At 42.5% G+C, this 18,197-nt stretch overlaps 1 protein-coding gene across 1 annotated transcript in view; it reads left to right on the forward strand.

Annotated features, from left to right (window-relative positions):
• LOC135509957 (NACHT and WD repeat domain-containing protein 2-like) overlaps positions 1–18,197 on the forward strand; it is an 87,496-nt gene that overhangs the window by 38,333 nt on the left and 30,966 nt on the right. Inside the window, exon 4 of the mRNA XM_064930778.1 lies at positions 9,760–9,876. Within this exon, the coding sequence (XP_064786850.1) occupies positions 9,760–9,876 (117 nt within the window). The remainder of the gene's footprint in view (positions 1–9,759; positions 9,877–18,197) is intronic.

Consider the following 18,197-nt stretch of genomic DNA (forward strand, 5'->3'; position numbering starts at 1 on the left):
CACTTGCCGTGCGGTAGCAAAGAAAACAGTCTATGACTTGAGTAGCTGGAGTCTTTGACAATTTTTGGGGCCTTCCTCTGACACCACCTAGTATAGAAGTCCTGGATGCAGGAAGCTTGGCCCCAGTGATACTTTCCGAATGCACTGTATATTGGCATGGGTGTTGTTAGGTCTCCTTTGAGGACCTTCACTTTTATACAATGGGTTACCTACATATTAAAATAATGATTTACATATTTTCATTAAAAACTTTATTTTGATTATATTAGTCATACTATTTTATTCTTCCACAAGATATAGTCCTGACACAAATCTAGGGGTGGTACCCAAGCCGCCTGCTCATTCTATCGGTTCGGTTGCAAGAGACGTGACCCAGTGGTTCGTTCAAAATGTTCCATTGGCATCGTTTTTATCCATTGCTTGCCTGCTAGCCAACTATTACTAATTTACAGTCATGTCAAAAAGTGCAGCCAGAATAACAGTAAAGTAGCTGCATTTGCAGTTGTTGAAACTGTTTTCTAGTGACACTTATTTGGAAACATACATAACAATGAGCTAATGACAAACTGCCTGGCATAGAAAATGTGCTCACTCGGCAGGATACTGTTGTTTATATCCATAAAAATGATGTCAGCTGATTCATGATTTTGATTGGCCGAGAAACGCTGCCTGCTTGACCGTCTCATCCCGACTCGTTCATTAATATGGGAGAGTTGGAGATCAAATTTGAATATTGAAACAATGTTGCAAATGTCAGAGTGACAGACAGCAAGGTTTTTTTAAATCTCTGCTGTTGAAAACTAAATGTTAGTCTAAAAGAAATGTGAGATAATGTCTAGATGCTTTTTATAGTGAAGACCACGTTTATAAATTGTTTGGCTGGGCTAATATGACAATGGATTGCGCAGGCAGATGGAACAGGGTAAATAGGCATTTTAACTTCATAGATTTCGCCGGTGGTAACTTGTGGAATAGACACTAGCTGGAATGTTGTTTTAACCAATCAGCATTCAGGATTAGGCCCACCCGTTGTATAATGTACAATAATCGATAAATACATTGGAATTGGAGCCAACATTATTGACATTTTAGGGCGATTATAAACAATAAACAACAAATCCTTAACTGCAAACACCAAACCTAAAACACATTAAAAAAAGATCTGTTTGACTTGACCATATACAACAATGGATGGCATGAAAGACAGAAGAAATAAGGTAATGATACTCATTTAAATTAATCTTACAGGAACAGGTCAGGAGGAACGATCTCTTCTGCTGAGAGATGAGATTAAATTTGTTTGTCATACAGCTGTAGTAAAAAAATACAACACTACAATACAGTCACATAAAGGCAAGTAAAATACTATTATGCAAAAAAGCAAATAAAGTAACTGGGTAGTGCTGTGTGTTGATTGCAACCTGGTGTTGTTGAAGGCCCGGATGGTAGTGGGCAGCAAGGATTTCATTGATGTGAATGTTCCATGAGGTGACTGGACTTGAATTCTTCACTTTGTTGACTATCGTTGGGACCAGTCGTAAAATAATCATTTGATAAGGGTAATTCAGAGCATATTGGCAACTTTGCTCATAGTGATAACTAATCTGCTGAATCAAAAGCGAATAGATATCAGTCAGCTTCAAAGAGGAGACGTTTTGATGACTGATTAGAAAGAGGGAAGCACCTTCTCCCCTGCGCACCTGTTCACACCCATTCAAAGATTTCAAAGCAGTGGATTGATGTAACTGTATTGGTAGACAATTCATCTACACCTATCCAATGATTTTACAAATTTGAGGGGGAAAGAAGACAAGTGGCCATGGGCATAGCAAGAAATGGGATGCGGCTCAAAATGACACGGTGATTGACAGCAAGATGCCTTTCTCTTCCAACAAGTTTAAGATAGGATATTGTTTGATTGCTATTTAAAATCCAAATAAATCTGAACTGCTGAAATTACTGCAATACTGTAAATATAATTTGACTACTTTTCATGTCATTTTGGCCAGCTATAATAACCAATGTTCAAGCAACCTTACATTGCGGAAAAGTGTGAACCTCGTTATGAATGGACTAACGTTAATGTTCGCTCTGTTACTTTTTGACAAAATAAAAATCTGACCACTACATTGTTGATTGTAAATGACAACTATATACTACAGCATTACTAACTAGCAAGCTAATTGAAAGCAATAGTAATGTAATATTTTGTAGGCAGTAACTCTGCCATGGATCATTGGCCAAAGCGAAAGTTTTTTTTTATTGAAAATAAGGTCTTTAGTTAACATAGGCTTATTAGATGGGGCGGCAGGGTAGCCTAGTGGTTAGAGCGTTGAAATAGCAGTCCAAAAAGTAGCAAGTTCAAATCCCTGACCTGACAAGTTACAAATCTGTCATTCTGCCACTGAACAGGCAGTTAACCCACTGTTCCTAGACCATCGTTGAAAATAAGAATTTGTTCTTAACTGACTTAAATAAAGGGAAAAAATAAGATCTTAAACATTTTTGTTCAATAAGATCATCTTCATCAGCTAATGTCACATTTATTTTTTGCATTTCTGTATTCAAACAAGCACATAAAAGGCTTCATTATTCAGAGGTCATGTTAACTGACTGATATTTTCTCATAGAACAAAATGTATAAGATATCCTTGGCCTGTGTTAACCTCAGAACTTTTACTGTTTTCCCAAAAAGCCCTTTCTTTTCCCATTAATTTCCCCCATAGGAATGCCTGAACAAACCAAAGGTTTCATTTTTCGTTATTTAGGACTACAAACTGGCGAGCTCTATTGGGAATGTCAAGAACCTTGGAAATGAACTATTTTCCTTTCGCAATCATACAATCATTTTTAATTTCAATAAAGTACAGCTTTAACTTATCCAAAACCACTCAAATATACATTTCCACCGAATTTTTTTTTAGTTGAATTAGGTACTTTTACAAACAATGAGTGGGCGCTACATCCGACAGTTCTTGTAGGCAGCCACACTTTACTGCTCTGTGCCATTGTTCTAATCAACAATTTAGCACATGCTTTCGCACATGTTAGGCTACACATCATTAAATATATTGAGACAAATTACAAACAGTAGCCTACCAGCAGCAAGGTCAAATTCAATTGATTGAACATGAAATGTTTTTCAATGTGATTGAAATTGGCCTATAGCCTACTGTGTATATTTTAAGGAAGTCATCTTGGCATCTTTTTATACGGCACTTTTTTTTGCATCAATTGCAAAGACATTGGCTAGTTTGTATTTGTAGTCAACTTCATTCTGAAGTCATCAGCCATCACAGAGAGATAGATACATCTTGTGATTCTGTTTAAAAAAAAGCATCTAACAACGCACTTAGCTAAAAGTGGTCTGAGGCAGGTGTTAGATTACGAGCATTTTCAAGTGCAACGTTAATAACATTGGTTTTGGAAAAGAGCTCAGAAATGTCACTATGCTCCTATGAAGGTTATAGTGATGAACATAGCCTTAAGATGCTTTTGGGAAACCAGGCCCTGGTGTCTATTGGAGAGCCACCCTCTTAAGCAGACCGGAACTGACAATGTTTTTCAGTGGTAAACGGTCTAAGTGAACTCTCTTCATTTATCCACCATCTTTGCTGATAGCACCAACCACTAGCCTGCCAGTCCACAACTACCCACCCATTGAACACGGGTAGGCTCCAGTCCTTCCTTGCACTCCACTTGGAGGATAGCTCCCCAGAGGGCTGTAAGTCAAACAGATGGCCCCACCCACACTCCGTTTGCAGTGAATAGTTGCTATTTGCAGTGTACAATTATTTGGCCTGTCGGTTCTGTTTATGTTCACTGCCAATGTGTCAGTCAAAGTGAGAGACTTTCCTTGGCTTTCTGACAAGCCAACTGACCATGATGGCTAGCATGGACTGCTAAATCATTCTGGCCTCTCCCCCCTGTGACACCTTCAACGAGAACTCAACACTAAGATGAAATTGAAGGTCAATTTGAAAACACCTAAGAACTCACATCCTTTTTACTCTCCAACTTATTTCCTAGGCCTTGACATGCCAATCACAAGCCACCCTCTGTGGGGTTAGTAACAACATCCGGATTTCAGTGGAAATGGAAAGAGAATCTGTGATGCGACTTCCGCTTTCGGACGTTTCCCCCATAGGAATGGCTCCAACCTCCACATTTACTGGATTGGTTTAACGGTAGCAGAAGAGATCCGCTCTGGAGTGTGTATATATATATATATATATATGAGAGAGAGAGGGAGAGAGAGAGACTCTCTGACTCTGTAAAGCCATTTGGGTTATCAGTACATTGCACCAACTGGAATAAACTTCTCTCCGGGAAGCAGCAGAAGGGTGGAGATTTATGATTAACGATTGATGATGTAACTGATAACATACAGGAACTCAAGTCCTTCTGTTCACCCGACCTAGAATATCTCACAATCAAATTCCGACCATACTATTTCCCAAGATAATTTTCGTCAATATTAGCCACAGCGGTCTATATACCACATATCTTGAGATTACATTTATTGTAGCTGGGGATTTTAATAAAGGAAATTTGAGGAAAAGGCTCCCGAAATTCTATCAACATATTGATTGTTGTACTCGTGCTGCTAAAACTCTCAACCATTGTTATACTACCTTCCAGAATGCATATAAGGCCCTCCCCCACCCTCCAATTGGCAAATTGGACCACAATTCCATCTTGCTCCTCCCCTCCTATAGGCAGACACTCAAACAGGAAGCACCCGTGGTGAGGACTATTCAACACAGGTCTGACCAATCAGAATCCACACTTCAAGATTGTTTTGAGCACACAGACTGGGATATACTCATATCTCCCTCACTACCTTTAAGCACCAGCTGTCAGAGCAGCTCACAGATCACTGCAGCTGTACATAGCCCATCTGTAAACAGCTAATCTATCTACCTCATCCCCATACTGTATTTGTTTTTTATCTTGCTCCTTTGCACCCCAGGATCTCTACTTGCACATCTACCATTCCAGTGTTTAATTGCTATATTGTAATTACTTCGCCACTATGGCCTATTTATTGCCTTAACTGCCTTATCTTACCTCATTTGCACTAACTGTATATAGACTTTTTGTTTTCTTTTTTTCTACTGTATTATTGACTGAATCTTTTGTTTATTCCATGTGTAACTCTGTGTTGTATGTGTCGAATTGCTATGTTTTATCTTGGCCAGGTTGCAGTTGCAAATTAGAACTTGTTCTCAACGAGCCTACCTGATTAAATAAAGGTGAATTAAAATACAAAAAATACAAAAATGTTCAGAGTAGCTTCAGAAAATAATATTGACACATATACCGATACAGTGAATACGTTTATCAGGAAGTGCATAGAATATGTTGTACCCACTGTGACTATTAAAAACTACCCCAACCAGAAACTATGGATAGATGGGAGCATTCACGCAAACTGAAAGTGCAAAGCACCACATTTAACCAGGGTAAGAAGACTAGGAATATGGAAGAATACAAACAGTGTAGTTATTCCCTCCGCAAAGCAATCAAGCAGGCTAAACATCGGTATAGGGACAAAGTTGGGTCCCAGTTCAACAGCTCAGACAAGAGACATATGTGGTAGGGTCTGCAGACAGTCATGGATTATAAAAGGAAAACCAGCCACGTCTTGCTTCCGGACAGGCTGAACACCTTCTTCGCTCGCTTTGAGGATAATACACAGCCACTGACGCGACCCGCTGTCAAGGACTGTGGGCTCCTTCTCTGTGGCCGACTTGAGTAAAACATTTCAGTGTGTTAACCCTACCAAGGCTGCAGGCCCAAATGGTATAGCTAGCCGCGTCCTCAGAGCATGCGCAGACCAACCCTGCTGGTGTGTTTGAATATATCTGCAATCTCTCCCTATCCCAGTCTGTTATCCCCACATGCTTCAAGATGACCACCATTGTCCCTGTACCTTAGAAAGCAAAGGTAATTGAACTAAATGACTATCGCCCCGGAGCACTCACCTCTGTCATCATGAAGTGCTTTGAGAGACAAGACAAGGAGCATATCACATCCATCTTACCTGCCACCCTAGACCCACTTCAATTTGCTTACCGCCCCAATAGATCCGCAGATGATGCAATCGCCACCACACTGCACACTGCCCTGTCCCATCTGGACAAGAGGCATACATACAGTTGAAGTCAGAAGTTTACATACACCTTAGCCAAATACATTCAAACTCAGTTTTTCACAATTCCTGACATTTAATCCTAGTAAAAATTCCCTGTCTTAGGTCAGTTAGGATCACCACTGTCAGAATAATAGTAGAGAACATCTTGGCCATGTTCAGTTATAATCTCCACCCGGCACAGCCAGAAGAGGACTTGCCACCCCTCAAAGCCTGGTTCCTCTCTAGGTTTTTTCCTAGGTTCTGGCCTAGCCACCGTGCCTCTACACCTGCATTGCTCCTGTTTGGGGTTTTAGGCTGGGTTTCTGTACAGCACTCTGTGACATCAGCTGATGTAAGAAGTGCTTTATAAATACATTTCATTGAAATTTGATTGATATAGAGAATTATTTCAGCTATTATTTCTTTCATCACATTCCCAGTGGGTCAGAAGTTCACATACACTCAATTACTATTTGGTTGCATTGCCTTTAAATTGTTTAACTTGGGTCAAACATTTCAGGTAGCCATCCACAAGCTCCCACAATACGTTGGGAAACTTCCTGACAGATCTGGTGTAACTGAGTCAGGTTTGTAGGCCTCCTTGCTCGCACACGCTTTTTCAGTTCTGCCCACCAATTTTCTATAGGATTGAGGTTAGTGCTTTGTGATGGCCACTCCAATATCTTGACTTTGTTGTCCTTTAGCCATTTTGCCACAATTTTGCAAGTATGTTTGGGGTCATTGTCCATTTGGAAGACACATTTGCGACTAAGCTTAAACTTCCTGACTGATGTCTTGAGATTTTACTTCAATATATCCACATAATTATCCTTTCTCATGAAGCCATCTATTTTGTGAAGAGCACCAGTCCCTTCTGCAGCAAAGCACCCCCGAAACATGATGCTGCCACCCCCGTACTTCACGGTTGGGATGGTGTTATTCGGCTTGCAAGCCTCCCTCTTTTTCCTCCAAACATAACAATGGTCATTATGGCCAAAATGTTCTATTTTTGTTTCATCAGACCAGAGGACATTTCCCCCAAAAGTACAATATTTGTCCCCATGTGCAGATGCAAACCGTAATATAGCTTTTTTAATAGTGGTTATGGAACAGTGGTTTCTTCCTTGCTGAGCGGCCTTTCAGGTTATGTCGAAATAGGACTCATTTTACTGTGGATATAGATACTTTTGTTTGTACAGATGAACATGGCACCTTCAGGTGTTTTTTCTGAGGTCTTGGCTGATTTCTTTTGATATTCCCATGATGTCAAGCAAAGAGGCACTGAGTTTGAAATGTAGGCCTTGAAATTCATCCACAGGTACACCTCCAATTGACTCAAATCATGTCAAATTGCCTATCAGAAGCTTCTAAAGCCATTACGTGATTTTCTGGAATTTTCCATGCTGTTTAAAGGCACAGTCAACTTAGTGTATGTAAACGTCTGACCCATTGGAATTGTGATGCAGCTAAATAAAGTGAAATACTTTTTCTGTAAACAATTGTTGGAAAATTACTTGTCATGCACAAAGTAGTGATCCTAACCGACTTGCCAAAACTATAATTTGTTCACAAGAAATTTATGGTGTGGTTGAAAAATAAGTTTTAATGACTCCAACCTAAGTGTCTGTAAACTTCCGACTTCAACTGTATATATGCAGTATTCTTAATCCATTCCTTACTTAGATTTACGTGTTAGATATTACTGCACTGTCGGAGGTAGAAGCACTAACATTTCGCTACACCCTCAATAACATCTGCTAAATAAGTGTATGTGACCAATACATTTGATTTGATTAGATTAATCACGAGCGAACAACCCTCATACCTCTTACTCATTGTTAAGTGCAAAGTACATGGTGTGCCCATACTGCCCTATGAATGCATGCCAACAGAGGGAACCCTGGGAAATGTAGGCCAACAAGAACGGAACCCAGTGTCAAATGAGGGAATCATGGGAAATATAGGCCACAGACAGAACATAGGGTCAAAAGATGGTACCATAGGAAATGTAGGCCAACAGGGAAAAAAGACGGCACCATGGAAATTTAGACCAACAGAGGAAACCCAGGGCCAAAAGCGGGCACCAGGGGAAATGTAGGCAAACAGAAGGATCCCAGGAAGTCCAGCAGGCTCTCAGAGGCTGGGTTTGTACTGCTTCTAACATGCTGACCACACATACATGTTATTCAAACATTGCACCCACACTACTCGCTCACCTCAGCGAGCATCTGTGTAGCCAGGCACTAAAATAGAAATAGGTTCTATTTGTGATGCTCAACGCGCTGCAGAGTCCGGCTTCTTCCATCTATTCATTGGTTTTTAAGAGCATTTACCCACGTGTCATCTCCTCATTGGTGTTTAGGAGCATATACCCCCATGGGTGATTGAAAGATGAACTTACATCCACACTCCAGTTGGTTGTAGTAATGCACCGTAAAGTTGGTTGCTAACCACCATATAAAATCCAAAGAAGTAAAAAAGAAGCCAGAGGAAGGAGGAGAGATGACGAGAAAGAAATTCGGTTTACCGATTTATCTGTGGATTATTGTCAGAGTAGAGGACCTTGTGCAGTTCAGGTAAAATAACAACACAATGTTTATATCCTAGGACAAATTAGCGAGCAACAGCAAGCTAGCTAGCTTTTCAACCTGCCACCAATTTAATATCATTTGTTCCGAGGTTTTGATATTTCAACTTGCGTGTCCTGATCGTGTCTGTTGTGGGGGTACAAAATCTACATGCGCACTCAGGCACATGCACGTGTCTGGTTTGCTCAGCATGTAAGTGGCGGCAACAGCTTGGCCACAATCGTTTATTTGGTCCTTCCTCATTCTCTCCATCCAGAGGAGATTTCCCCCGTTGCGTGTTTGCACTCAGAATTCTCTGCGCCGGTGACACTGATTTTGACAAATGTGTCTTGGGAGATTGCCCATGGCAGAGCACACACACACAGAGACATACACACACCCTTGAGCACACACACCCTAGTGGGTTTCGGATGCCTTCTGTCAGCTTTCCATTCCGCATGTTCTCCTGGGTGACAGAGTTGAATCTCAGGCATGGGGAGAGTATTTGAGAGCCAATTGGGCGCTGTTCTGTTTTGTGTGTGTGTGTGTATGTGTATGTGCGTGTGTACGTGTATGTGAGTATGTATGTGTGTGTCAGAGGCCCTAATCAGTTCAGGGGTAATTTACTAATCCTCTGGTGTGACACAAATAGTGGCTAACAGATCTCTGTCAGGTTTCGAGTGGTGAACCTCCTGCTTTTTCTGTGCTCTAATTCTACTGTTCTCTATGTCTCACGTCAACATAGGAGATTAGCAACGTTTGCACTCAATGTTCACGATGGAGTGGAAACACCTAGCTATTCTTTTCACTCTTCTTCTATTGGCCTGTTCATGTGCAATATGATGGTCTGAATCTGATTGTGAGCTGCATGTCTATGTGAACCTGATCTACACTATAACTGTGGTGAAAACAAAGCAAAACCCCGGTCCAAATGATTACTGGTACTTGCCAAAGAGAACTATCTAGGATCTAAGTCCAAGTACCTTGTGGACAGGACAAACTGTATATGTAATGTACAGATTATTTATGCCATGTATTACAATCTCTCCTCTGCAGGTGGTAGACCTGTACTGGGGGGTGGACCCAGAGGAGTGGGACAGTCCGGACCTGCAGCGTCTGAGGATGAAACTACTAGAGGAGTGCCTCCAGACCTCCGCAGGTCCATGTTTTGTTGTGGGTATAATAAGCATGTTATAAGCCTTATAAGCCTTCATATAACAGACCCTGTCCATTACACCCTGCTGAGGATTAAATTGTACTATTGTCGTGACGTGACATTAATGTGATGACTGTTATTTATCAAATAATTACCTACAATGTTTAATTGTTGCTAGATTAAATTAATCATGTAGCACTTAACTCATTAGGAATTTGTGGCACAACGGGAGAAGTTATTTAATGAGTTACCAACTCCCAAATTAACTCAAGAATATATACAGCTGAAGTCGGAAGTTTACATAAACCTTAGCCAAATACATTTAAACTCGGTTTTTCACAATTCCTGACATTTAATCCTAGTAAAAATTCCCTGTCTTAGGTCAGTTAGAATCACCACTTTATTTTAAGAATGTATAATGTCAGAATAATAGTAAAGGGAATTATTTATTTCAGCTTTTATTTCACATTCCAAGTGGGTCAGAAGGTTACATACACTCAATTAGTATTTAGTAGCATTGCTTTTAAATTGTTTAATTTGGGGGGTGAATTTTGGCCCATTCCTCCTGATAGAGCTGGTGTAACCGAGTCAGGTTTGTAGGCCTCCTCACTTGCACATGCTTTTTCAGTTCTGCCCACAAATGTTCTATAGGATTGAGGTCAGGGCTTTGTGATGGCAACTCCAGTACCTTGACTTTGTTGTCCTTAAGCCATTTTGTCACAACTTTGGAAGTATGCTTGGGGTCATTGTCCATTTGGAAGACCCATTTGCGACCCAGCTTTAACTTCCTGACTGATGTCTTGGGGTGTTGCTTCAATGAATCCACGTAATCTTCCACATAATTTTCCTCATGATGCCATCTATTTTGTGAAGAGCACCAGTCCCTCCTGCAGCAAAGCAAACACACACATGATGCTGCCACCCCCGTGCATCATGGTTGGGATGGTGTTCTTTGGCTTGCAAGCCTCCCCCTTTTCCTCCAAACATAACGATGGTCATTATGGCCAAACAGTTCTATTTTTGTTTCATCAGACCAGAGGACATTTCTCCAAAAAGTACGATCTTTATCCCCATGTGCAGTTGCAAACCATAGGATGGGTTTTTTTATGGCGGTTTTGGAGCAGTGGCTTCTTCCTTGCTGAGCGGCCTTTTAGGTTATGTGAATATAGGACTGGTTTTATTGTGGATATGGATACTTTTGTACCTGTTTATCCCAGCATCGTCACAAGGTCCTTTGCTGTTGTCCTCGGATTGATTTGCTCTTTTTGCACCAAAGTACGTTCATCTCTAGGAGACAGAACGAGTCTCCTTCCTGAGCGGTATGACGGCTGCGTGGTCCAATAGTATACTTGCATACTATTGTTTGTACAGATGAATGTGGTACCTTCAGGCATTGCTCCCAAGGATGAACCAGACTTGGGGAGGTCTGCAATTTTTTTTCTGAGGTCTTGGCTTATTTCTTTTGATTTTCCCATGATGTCACGCAAAGAGGCACTGAGTTTGAAGGCCTTGAAATACATCCACAGATTCACCTCCAATTGACTCAAATGATGTCAAGTTGCCTATTAGAAGCTTCTAAAGCCAGGACATAATTTTGGGGAATTTTCCAAGCTGTTTAAAGTCAGTCAACTTAGTGCATGTAAACTTCTGACCCACTGGAATTGTGATACATTGAATTATAAGTGAAATAATCTGTCTGTAAACAACTGTTGGAAAAAGTACTTGTGTCATGCACATACTAGATGTCCTAATCGACTTGCCAACACTATAGTTTGTTAACAAGACATTTGTGGAGTGGTTGAAAAACGAGTTTTAATCTAAGTGTATGTAAACTTCCGACTTCAACAGTAAATGTGAGTCATTTTGATGGAAGGGATGAGATTGTAATTAGGGTCAAAGATCAGAGAGAGAGAGGTGGGAGGATAGTGGATAGGGGCCTTGCCCCAGTGGCTCTTTCTGTCTACCTTTTTACCCTTTCTATTTTAATGTACATATCTCATATCTTCATCTCTCTGCCCCTACAACCACTCTGTCTCTATCCTTTTCCCCTTTCCCTCATCTATCTCTCTCTCTTTCTGTTCTCTCTATTTGTCTCTCTCCCTCTCCTTGCCCCTCTACATCTCTCTAATCACTTCATCTCTGCTTTCTTCCATCTTCCCCTCCCTCTCTCTGTTTGATATTTTTCCCTATACCCCCTCTCAAATTGTAATATCCACCAAGGTAAGGGGTTGAGATGATGCTTTTACCAGAGATGATTCTCTTCTTCAGAAATGAAAAGTCCTCTGCATGCATTAATATCAACCCAGGAGGATCTGTTTAACCACTTTATCCCTGGCTAAACCTGACCAATAACAGACACACACACTCATGAATACACACAGTGGAGTGTATGCACACATGGAAACACACACGTGTATGCGCATGCATGCATGCACACATACGCACACAAGGTCAGACACACACATAGCATCCCTAGGAAGCCCAGTCATAAGATAAGGAGTGTGTGGGTGGAAGGGAATATAAAAGGCCTCTGTACTGTATGTGCTGGAGAAGGGGCTCTGTATGTGCTGGAGAGGAGGCCATTAATCATAGGATAGAATAGATACACAGCTCACACACACATTATTTTGACAGCTTGCCCTGTGGATGTGCTATTGCAATCACCTGACTTTTAGTGAAAATTACAGTTATTTCTTCGCTCTGATTTTTCCCGGGTGGATCAATAACTGTGTTGAGAGGCCTAACGTCTTAGCTTGAAGAAGTACTGTGTACACATAAAGCACTCACACACACACCAGCAGTGTGTAACACACACATACACACACACACACACACACACACACACACGCGCGCATGCACCTACACACAATCTGCCTTTCAGCAGTTGTATTTTTTAGGATGTATTAGAGCCCTCTCTCAGTTAACGGTTTATCATCACGAGTGGGAATACCAATTTAGATCAGCGTGTCTACTCTAAGGTCCCAGCCCTGCCCTAGCTTCTACTTTCACATAGAGGGAGAGAGACATTTATAGATATGAAAGCTTGACAGATGTTGTCACTTGGTTCTTGTGATAATGTTGCCGAGAGCCATATTTTCCATTTTCTGAAGTGACAAACTGATACACTTTCTTTGATCAGTGGCAGACGTGTAATCAGAGAGGAAGTTGACAGTTCTGGTTTGTGTTTGTCGACCAAGAATGAAGGGTTTTGGGTGGATTCTCCTTATGTTTGCTTTGAGTCAAATAAGGGAAAAGCTGATGACCTAAACTGCTAGATGAGTGGAGTTCGAGAATAGAATATGTTGTGGTGACTGTATTTTCGGATACAGTAAGTACACATGTTATTATGCAGGAGCTCACGCTAATACACAACTCTATACACACACGCTCTACCTGACACACACACAGACACACTAACACACACACACAAACACACTTTCTTTCTCACTCACACAAACTGAGGTGTCCAAATCCCGCCACAAAAGGAAAACCAGAACAGACACATCTAACCCTCCACTATCTCCCAGCTCCATGACTCACAGATCCACGCCCCACCTCCTTCCCAGTCTTTCCCACTGCCTCCCTCCCAGGCTGAGCTGCGGTGTGTCCCTGTTAGCCAGCACAGCCCCGGAGGTCTCTCTCCTGCCTGTCCACATGGTGGTGGGAGTCACTTCAAAGCCTGTACTCTAACTGTCACTGCACTGTCACGGCTCAGAGGAGAGATGATGGAATTGGGGGATGCATAGAGAGGAAAGAAAGGGGGGATGGGGATACTTGAGGGATGTTACAAAGGCTCCTTGGTGACATGGAGAGAGAGAGAGAGAGAGAGAGAGAGAGAGAGAGAGAGACTTTTGACATTCTTTACTAAAACTTTCTCATTTCATTTAAAAAAAACTCACCCACCCCTTAAAAATAAATCACCAAAATATATCCTGTACTGCATTCATGTACCATACTCACCTTTCCATCTACCACATGATGCAAAACAACATCACAATACCCAAAACAACTCACCACTTCTACAACCGTATATCCAAAACATCTTCCCCAGCTATACAGACAGTCCCACCAACACACCATTTCTCCTGAAACATCTCCACACTTTTTATCATTCTATAGTACTCAAACTAAACCCTAAGGCGTGCAGAGACCATCCTATTAAACAATAGTAAAGGGTCTGTTATCTCCCCACCTTTGACCCTGTTCCTCCTCGTTAGCCAAATAGCTAACTTTGCCTGAGCAAACAGAAAATTCAACAAAACCCATTTGGCCTTCTGTTTAATCGAATACCTGTATCCCATTATAAACATCCCAACAGTAAAAACTACCCCCAACCTCTCACACAGACATTCTAAAAGAGACATTAATGGCATTAACCTGGTGCACACATAAAACACATGAATCACAGTTTCTTTCATTTCTTTCATTTTCATCACAGAAAGGACACTCCTGCCCGATTTCCTGTTCAACCTGTGCCAACCAGCTGTTAGTGGCCAGGGCTCCATGAAGAACCCTCCACTGAAGGTCCCCTGACTTCTTTGGTACTGGGGGTTTGTAGAGCCTCATCCATCTAAAACACACCATACTCTCCGCCCCCTATACCTCCTGCCACTGACGTGCCTTCACGTGCCTCCTGTTAGGCTCCTAATGTTCCTAACCTTAACGCAGAGGTTGTAGAGGGCTTTACCTCTCACCCCTTCAAACTCCCCCAGGTTGGGAGTGTTAAAATCTAACAAGTCCTCCAGACCCCCTTGCCAGTCTCCAGTCTCTGCCGTCACTTGTAGTGGCGGAAACATTGGTGGCCCCTCCCCCTTTGGCCGCTCAAACACCCCCTTACCGGCTCAGACAGCCCCCTTACCAGCAGCCTAAGAGACGTTATTCCTGTTTGTTGTGCCAAAACTTCCGGGGTTTACCCAGCAGTCTCAGGTCACCCAGCCTTTGTAAACCCGCCGCCATCAGATGCCTCTGCAGGGTGGCCGACTGAGCCGATCTCAAAGGGATGGCTGGGTTGTTGAAGATAGGCTCCTCCCACACCCACAGCCCAGGCTCCACACCCCCTTCTCGTGTGGGCCTTAGCAGCTGCCAGGTCCTCAGCACTGCAGAGTAAAAATCTGAGAGACCTGCTGTACTCAGCCTCTCCAGCTTCATGAGGAACAGCTGCCGGTCCAACCCTAATCCACCAGCTCTCCTCAGCAACGCGCATGCTGTTTCCATCCAGCCACCATCAGTATGGTACAGCAGTCTCTGCACCGCCTTTAGTTGGAAAGCAGCCATCCTGCTCTCCGGTTCCACCAGGCCCTGTCCTCCTTCGTGGATGGTCATGTACAACACTGCCGCCCTCAGCCAGTGATGGCCCTAACCAGAAAAAGTCCACCAGCTTGCGTTGCCGGTCTGCGAGCAGACGGGGTTGAGGACAGCCAGTTTATGCCAGAGGGAAGATGTCACCAGGTTCATGACTCTCCAGCACACTCCCTGCAGTCTCCTGTGTAGCATCCTTGTCTAATGCCCCGTCTCACCCAGACTGGCCTACTGAGCCCCCCTCCCTCCTTAACCATACATGACGCCCCAGCATACAACAGTTTCACACAGGTCAAAAAACTCTTCCCAATACCCCATATACTCATAAACAGATCAATATTGTTGACAAGTTTATAATACCCTTATTCTCACTGCCAACATTCCCTCCCGCATTCCCACCACATCCGCAGATCCCTGTCCCCGAATACTGTTATTTCGGGTCTTTCATATTGCTAATTTTGCTGCCCCTAACACAAAATTAAGCAACACAACTACACCCTTTTGACTAAACCTGTACTCTGGCCCAAGTTGGGAAGAGAAAATCTCTCCCAATGCTGAGAACCAATTAGTGATCAGGTCAATCATCCCAACCAACCTGGGACACTGTAAAAACAAATGTGTCAGAGTTTCAGACTTAGCACAGAATGGACACCCCTCCCCAACAGTAGGATCCAGTTGTACCAGATACATAATGGTGGCTATAGCTCAATGTATTATCCTCCATTGGAGGTCAGCCGCCCTCTTATCAATAGGCAGTTTGTATAATGATCGCCAACAGCCTTTTGGGGAGGCACCTGGACCGAGCACACCCGCCCACCTTGTCGATTTTACCCCTTCCAGGGAAGAGGCATGGGAGACCTTTACACATATTCTGTACATGGCCTTCATTCCCACCTCCTTGAACTCCCCCAGCTCCGGGGTATCGAAGGAAAGCAGCATCCCCACAACCTCCTCGAATGCCCCCGCTGCAGCACTAACAATCAGTGCAAGTAAAACATAATCCAGACCCTCCTTCCACCGATCAGAATTGGAAGTATCAGTCGCATACTGCAGATGAAGCACTGGCAAGGAGTCACAGACCTCAGCAACGACCTTCCTCAGTAGGCGAGATGATCGGATCCCGGTCTTTCTCTCAGCTCCTCCAACGATCTATTCCTGTTCTGCATCAGATGACCCAGCTTGGTACACCCCACGCCTAACCATCTTGGGGCGGCATGGTAGCCTAGTGGTTAGAGCGTTGGACTAGCAACTGGAAGGTTGCAAGCTCGAACCCCCAAGCTGACAAGGTACAAATCTGTCGTTCTGCCCCTGAACAGGCAGTTAACCCACTGTTCCTAGGCTGTCATTGAAAATAAGAATTTGTTCTTAACTGACTTGCCTAGTTAAATAAAGGTAAAATAAAAAAAATTGAAAAAAATGAACGTAGGCTAGCTGAACACAGAACACGGGACTGGATGGCAGTGTTGTGAAAAAGAGGCTCTTCAAAAAGCCACATCCCTGGTGACATGCAGGCCTTACGGGACTTGACAAGAACTCTCCAAGCCTGCATAACAGACTCATAAAATGCAAATCACCCCCCTCCAGCTTTAAAAGGTGCTTGTCTGTGCTGCTTGAAGCAGGAAAGCCATGATCCTAGAGGAAATGTCCACCAGGCCTTGCCCACACTCGTGCAGTGGCAGGTACAGGGCTACAGCTTTAATCCAGTGTTGTCCAGACCAGAAAAAATGGTATTTGGTATTTTAACTTCACTAGGGTAGGGGGCAGCATTCGGAATTTTGGATGAAAAGCATGCCCAAATTAAACTGCCTGCTACTCGGGCCCAGAAGATATTGTATGCATATAACTGGTAGATTTGGATAGAAAACACTATACAATTTCCGAAACTGTTAAAATAGTGTCTGTGAGTATAACAGAACTGATTTGGCCGTCGAAAACCTGAGAAAAATCTATTCAGGAAGTAGTTTTTTTTGTGTAGTTTTCTATTCAATGCCATGACAGTATCCATTGACTTAGGACCCAAATTGCATCTCCTATGCCTTCCACTAGATATCAACAATATTTAGAAATTGTTTCAGGCTTGTATTCTGAAAAAGGAGGAAGTAAGCTCAATCTGAATGAGTGGACCCTGCAGTGTCACAAGGCTTTTTCATGCACGCGACCAGAGAGAGTGCCTTTCTTATTTACCGTTTATATTGACAAGGTTATTGTCCGGTTGAAATATTATAGATCATTTCGGCTAAAAACAACCTGAGGATTGAATATAAACATCGTTTGACATGTTTCTATGAACTTTACGGATACAATTTGGATTTTGTCTGGCTGTTTTGACTGCGTTTGAGCCTGTGGATTACTGAAGAAAATGCACAAACAAAACGGAGGTTTTTGGATATAAAGAGACTTTATCGAACAAAAGGAACATTTATTGTGTAAATTAATGTCTTCTGAGTGCACCCATATGAAGATCATCAAAGGTAGGTGATTAATTTAATCTCTCTTTCTGACTTGTGTAACTCTTCTACTTGGCTGGTTACTGTTTGTAATGATTTGTCTGCTGGGCTATGTCTCAAATAATTGTAAGGTATGCTTTCGCCGTAAAGCATTTTTTAAATCTGACATCGTGGTTGGATTCACAAGAAGTTAATCTTTAAACCTATGTAAAATACTTGTGTTTTCAACATTTTTATAATGAGTATTTCTGTATTTGAATTTGGCGCTCTGCAATGTCACTGGATGTTGGCCAGGTGGGACACTAGCGTCCCACACACCCTAGAGAGGTTTTAATGTTAAGTTGATGATGTCACGTTTTGGGAGGGTGTAGTGGAGAAAGTGTGTGCCAGACTGTCAAGGTGGAAATGGGTGCTGCCCCAGTTGTCTTATTGGGGAAGGGTACTGGTAGCTAATAATCTTGCTGCCAATACCCTGTGGCACAGACTAATGATTTTGCAGCCACCAAAGGGTCTGATGCAAGAGCTTCAAAGGACTCTTGTCAATTTCTTCTGGTCTGGACAACACTGGATTTTAAGACGAAAAGGTGCTTGTC

The sequence above is a fragment of the Oncorhynchus masou genome, chromosome 23, assembly GCF_036934945.1.
Source record: "Oncorhynchus masou masou isolate Uvic2021 chromosome 23, UVic_Omas_1.1, whole genome shotgun sequence".
Classification (NCBI taxonomy): domain Eukaryota; kingdom Metazoa; phylum Chordata; class Actinopteri; order Salmoniformes; family Salmonidae; genus Oncorhynchus; species Oncorhynchus masou.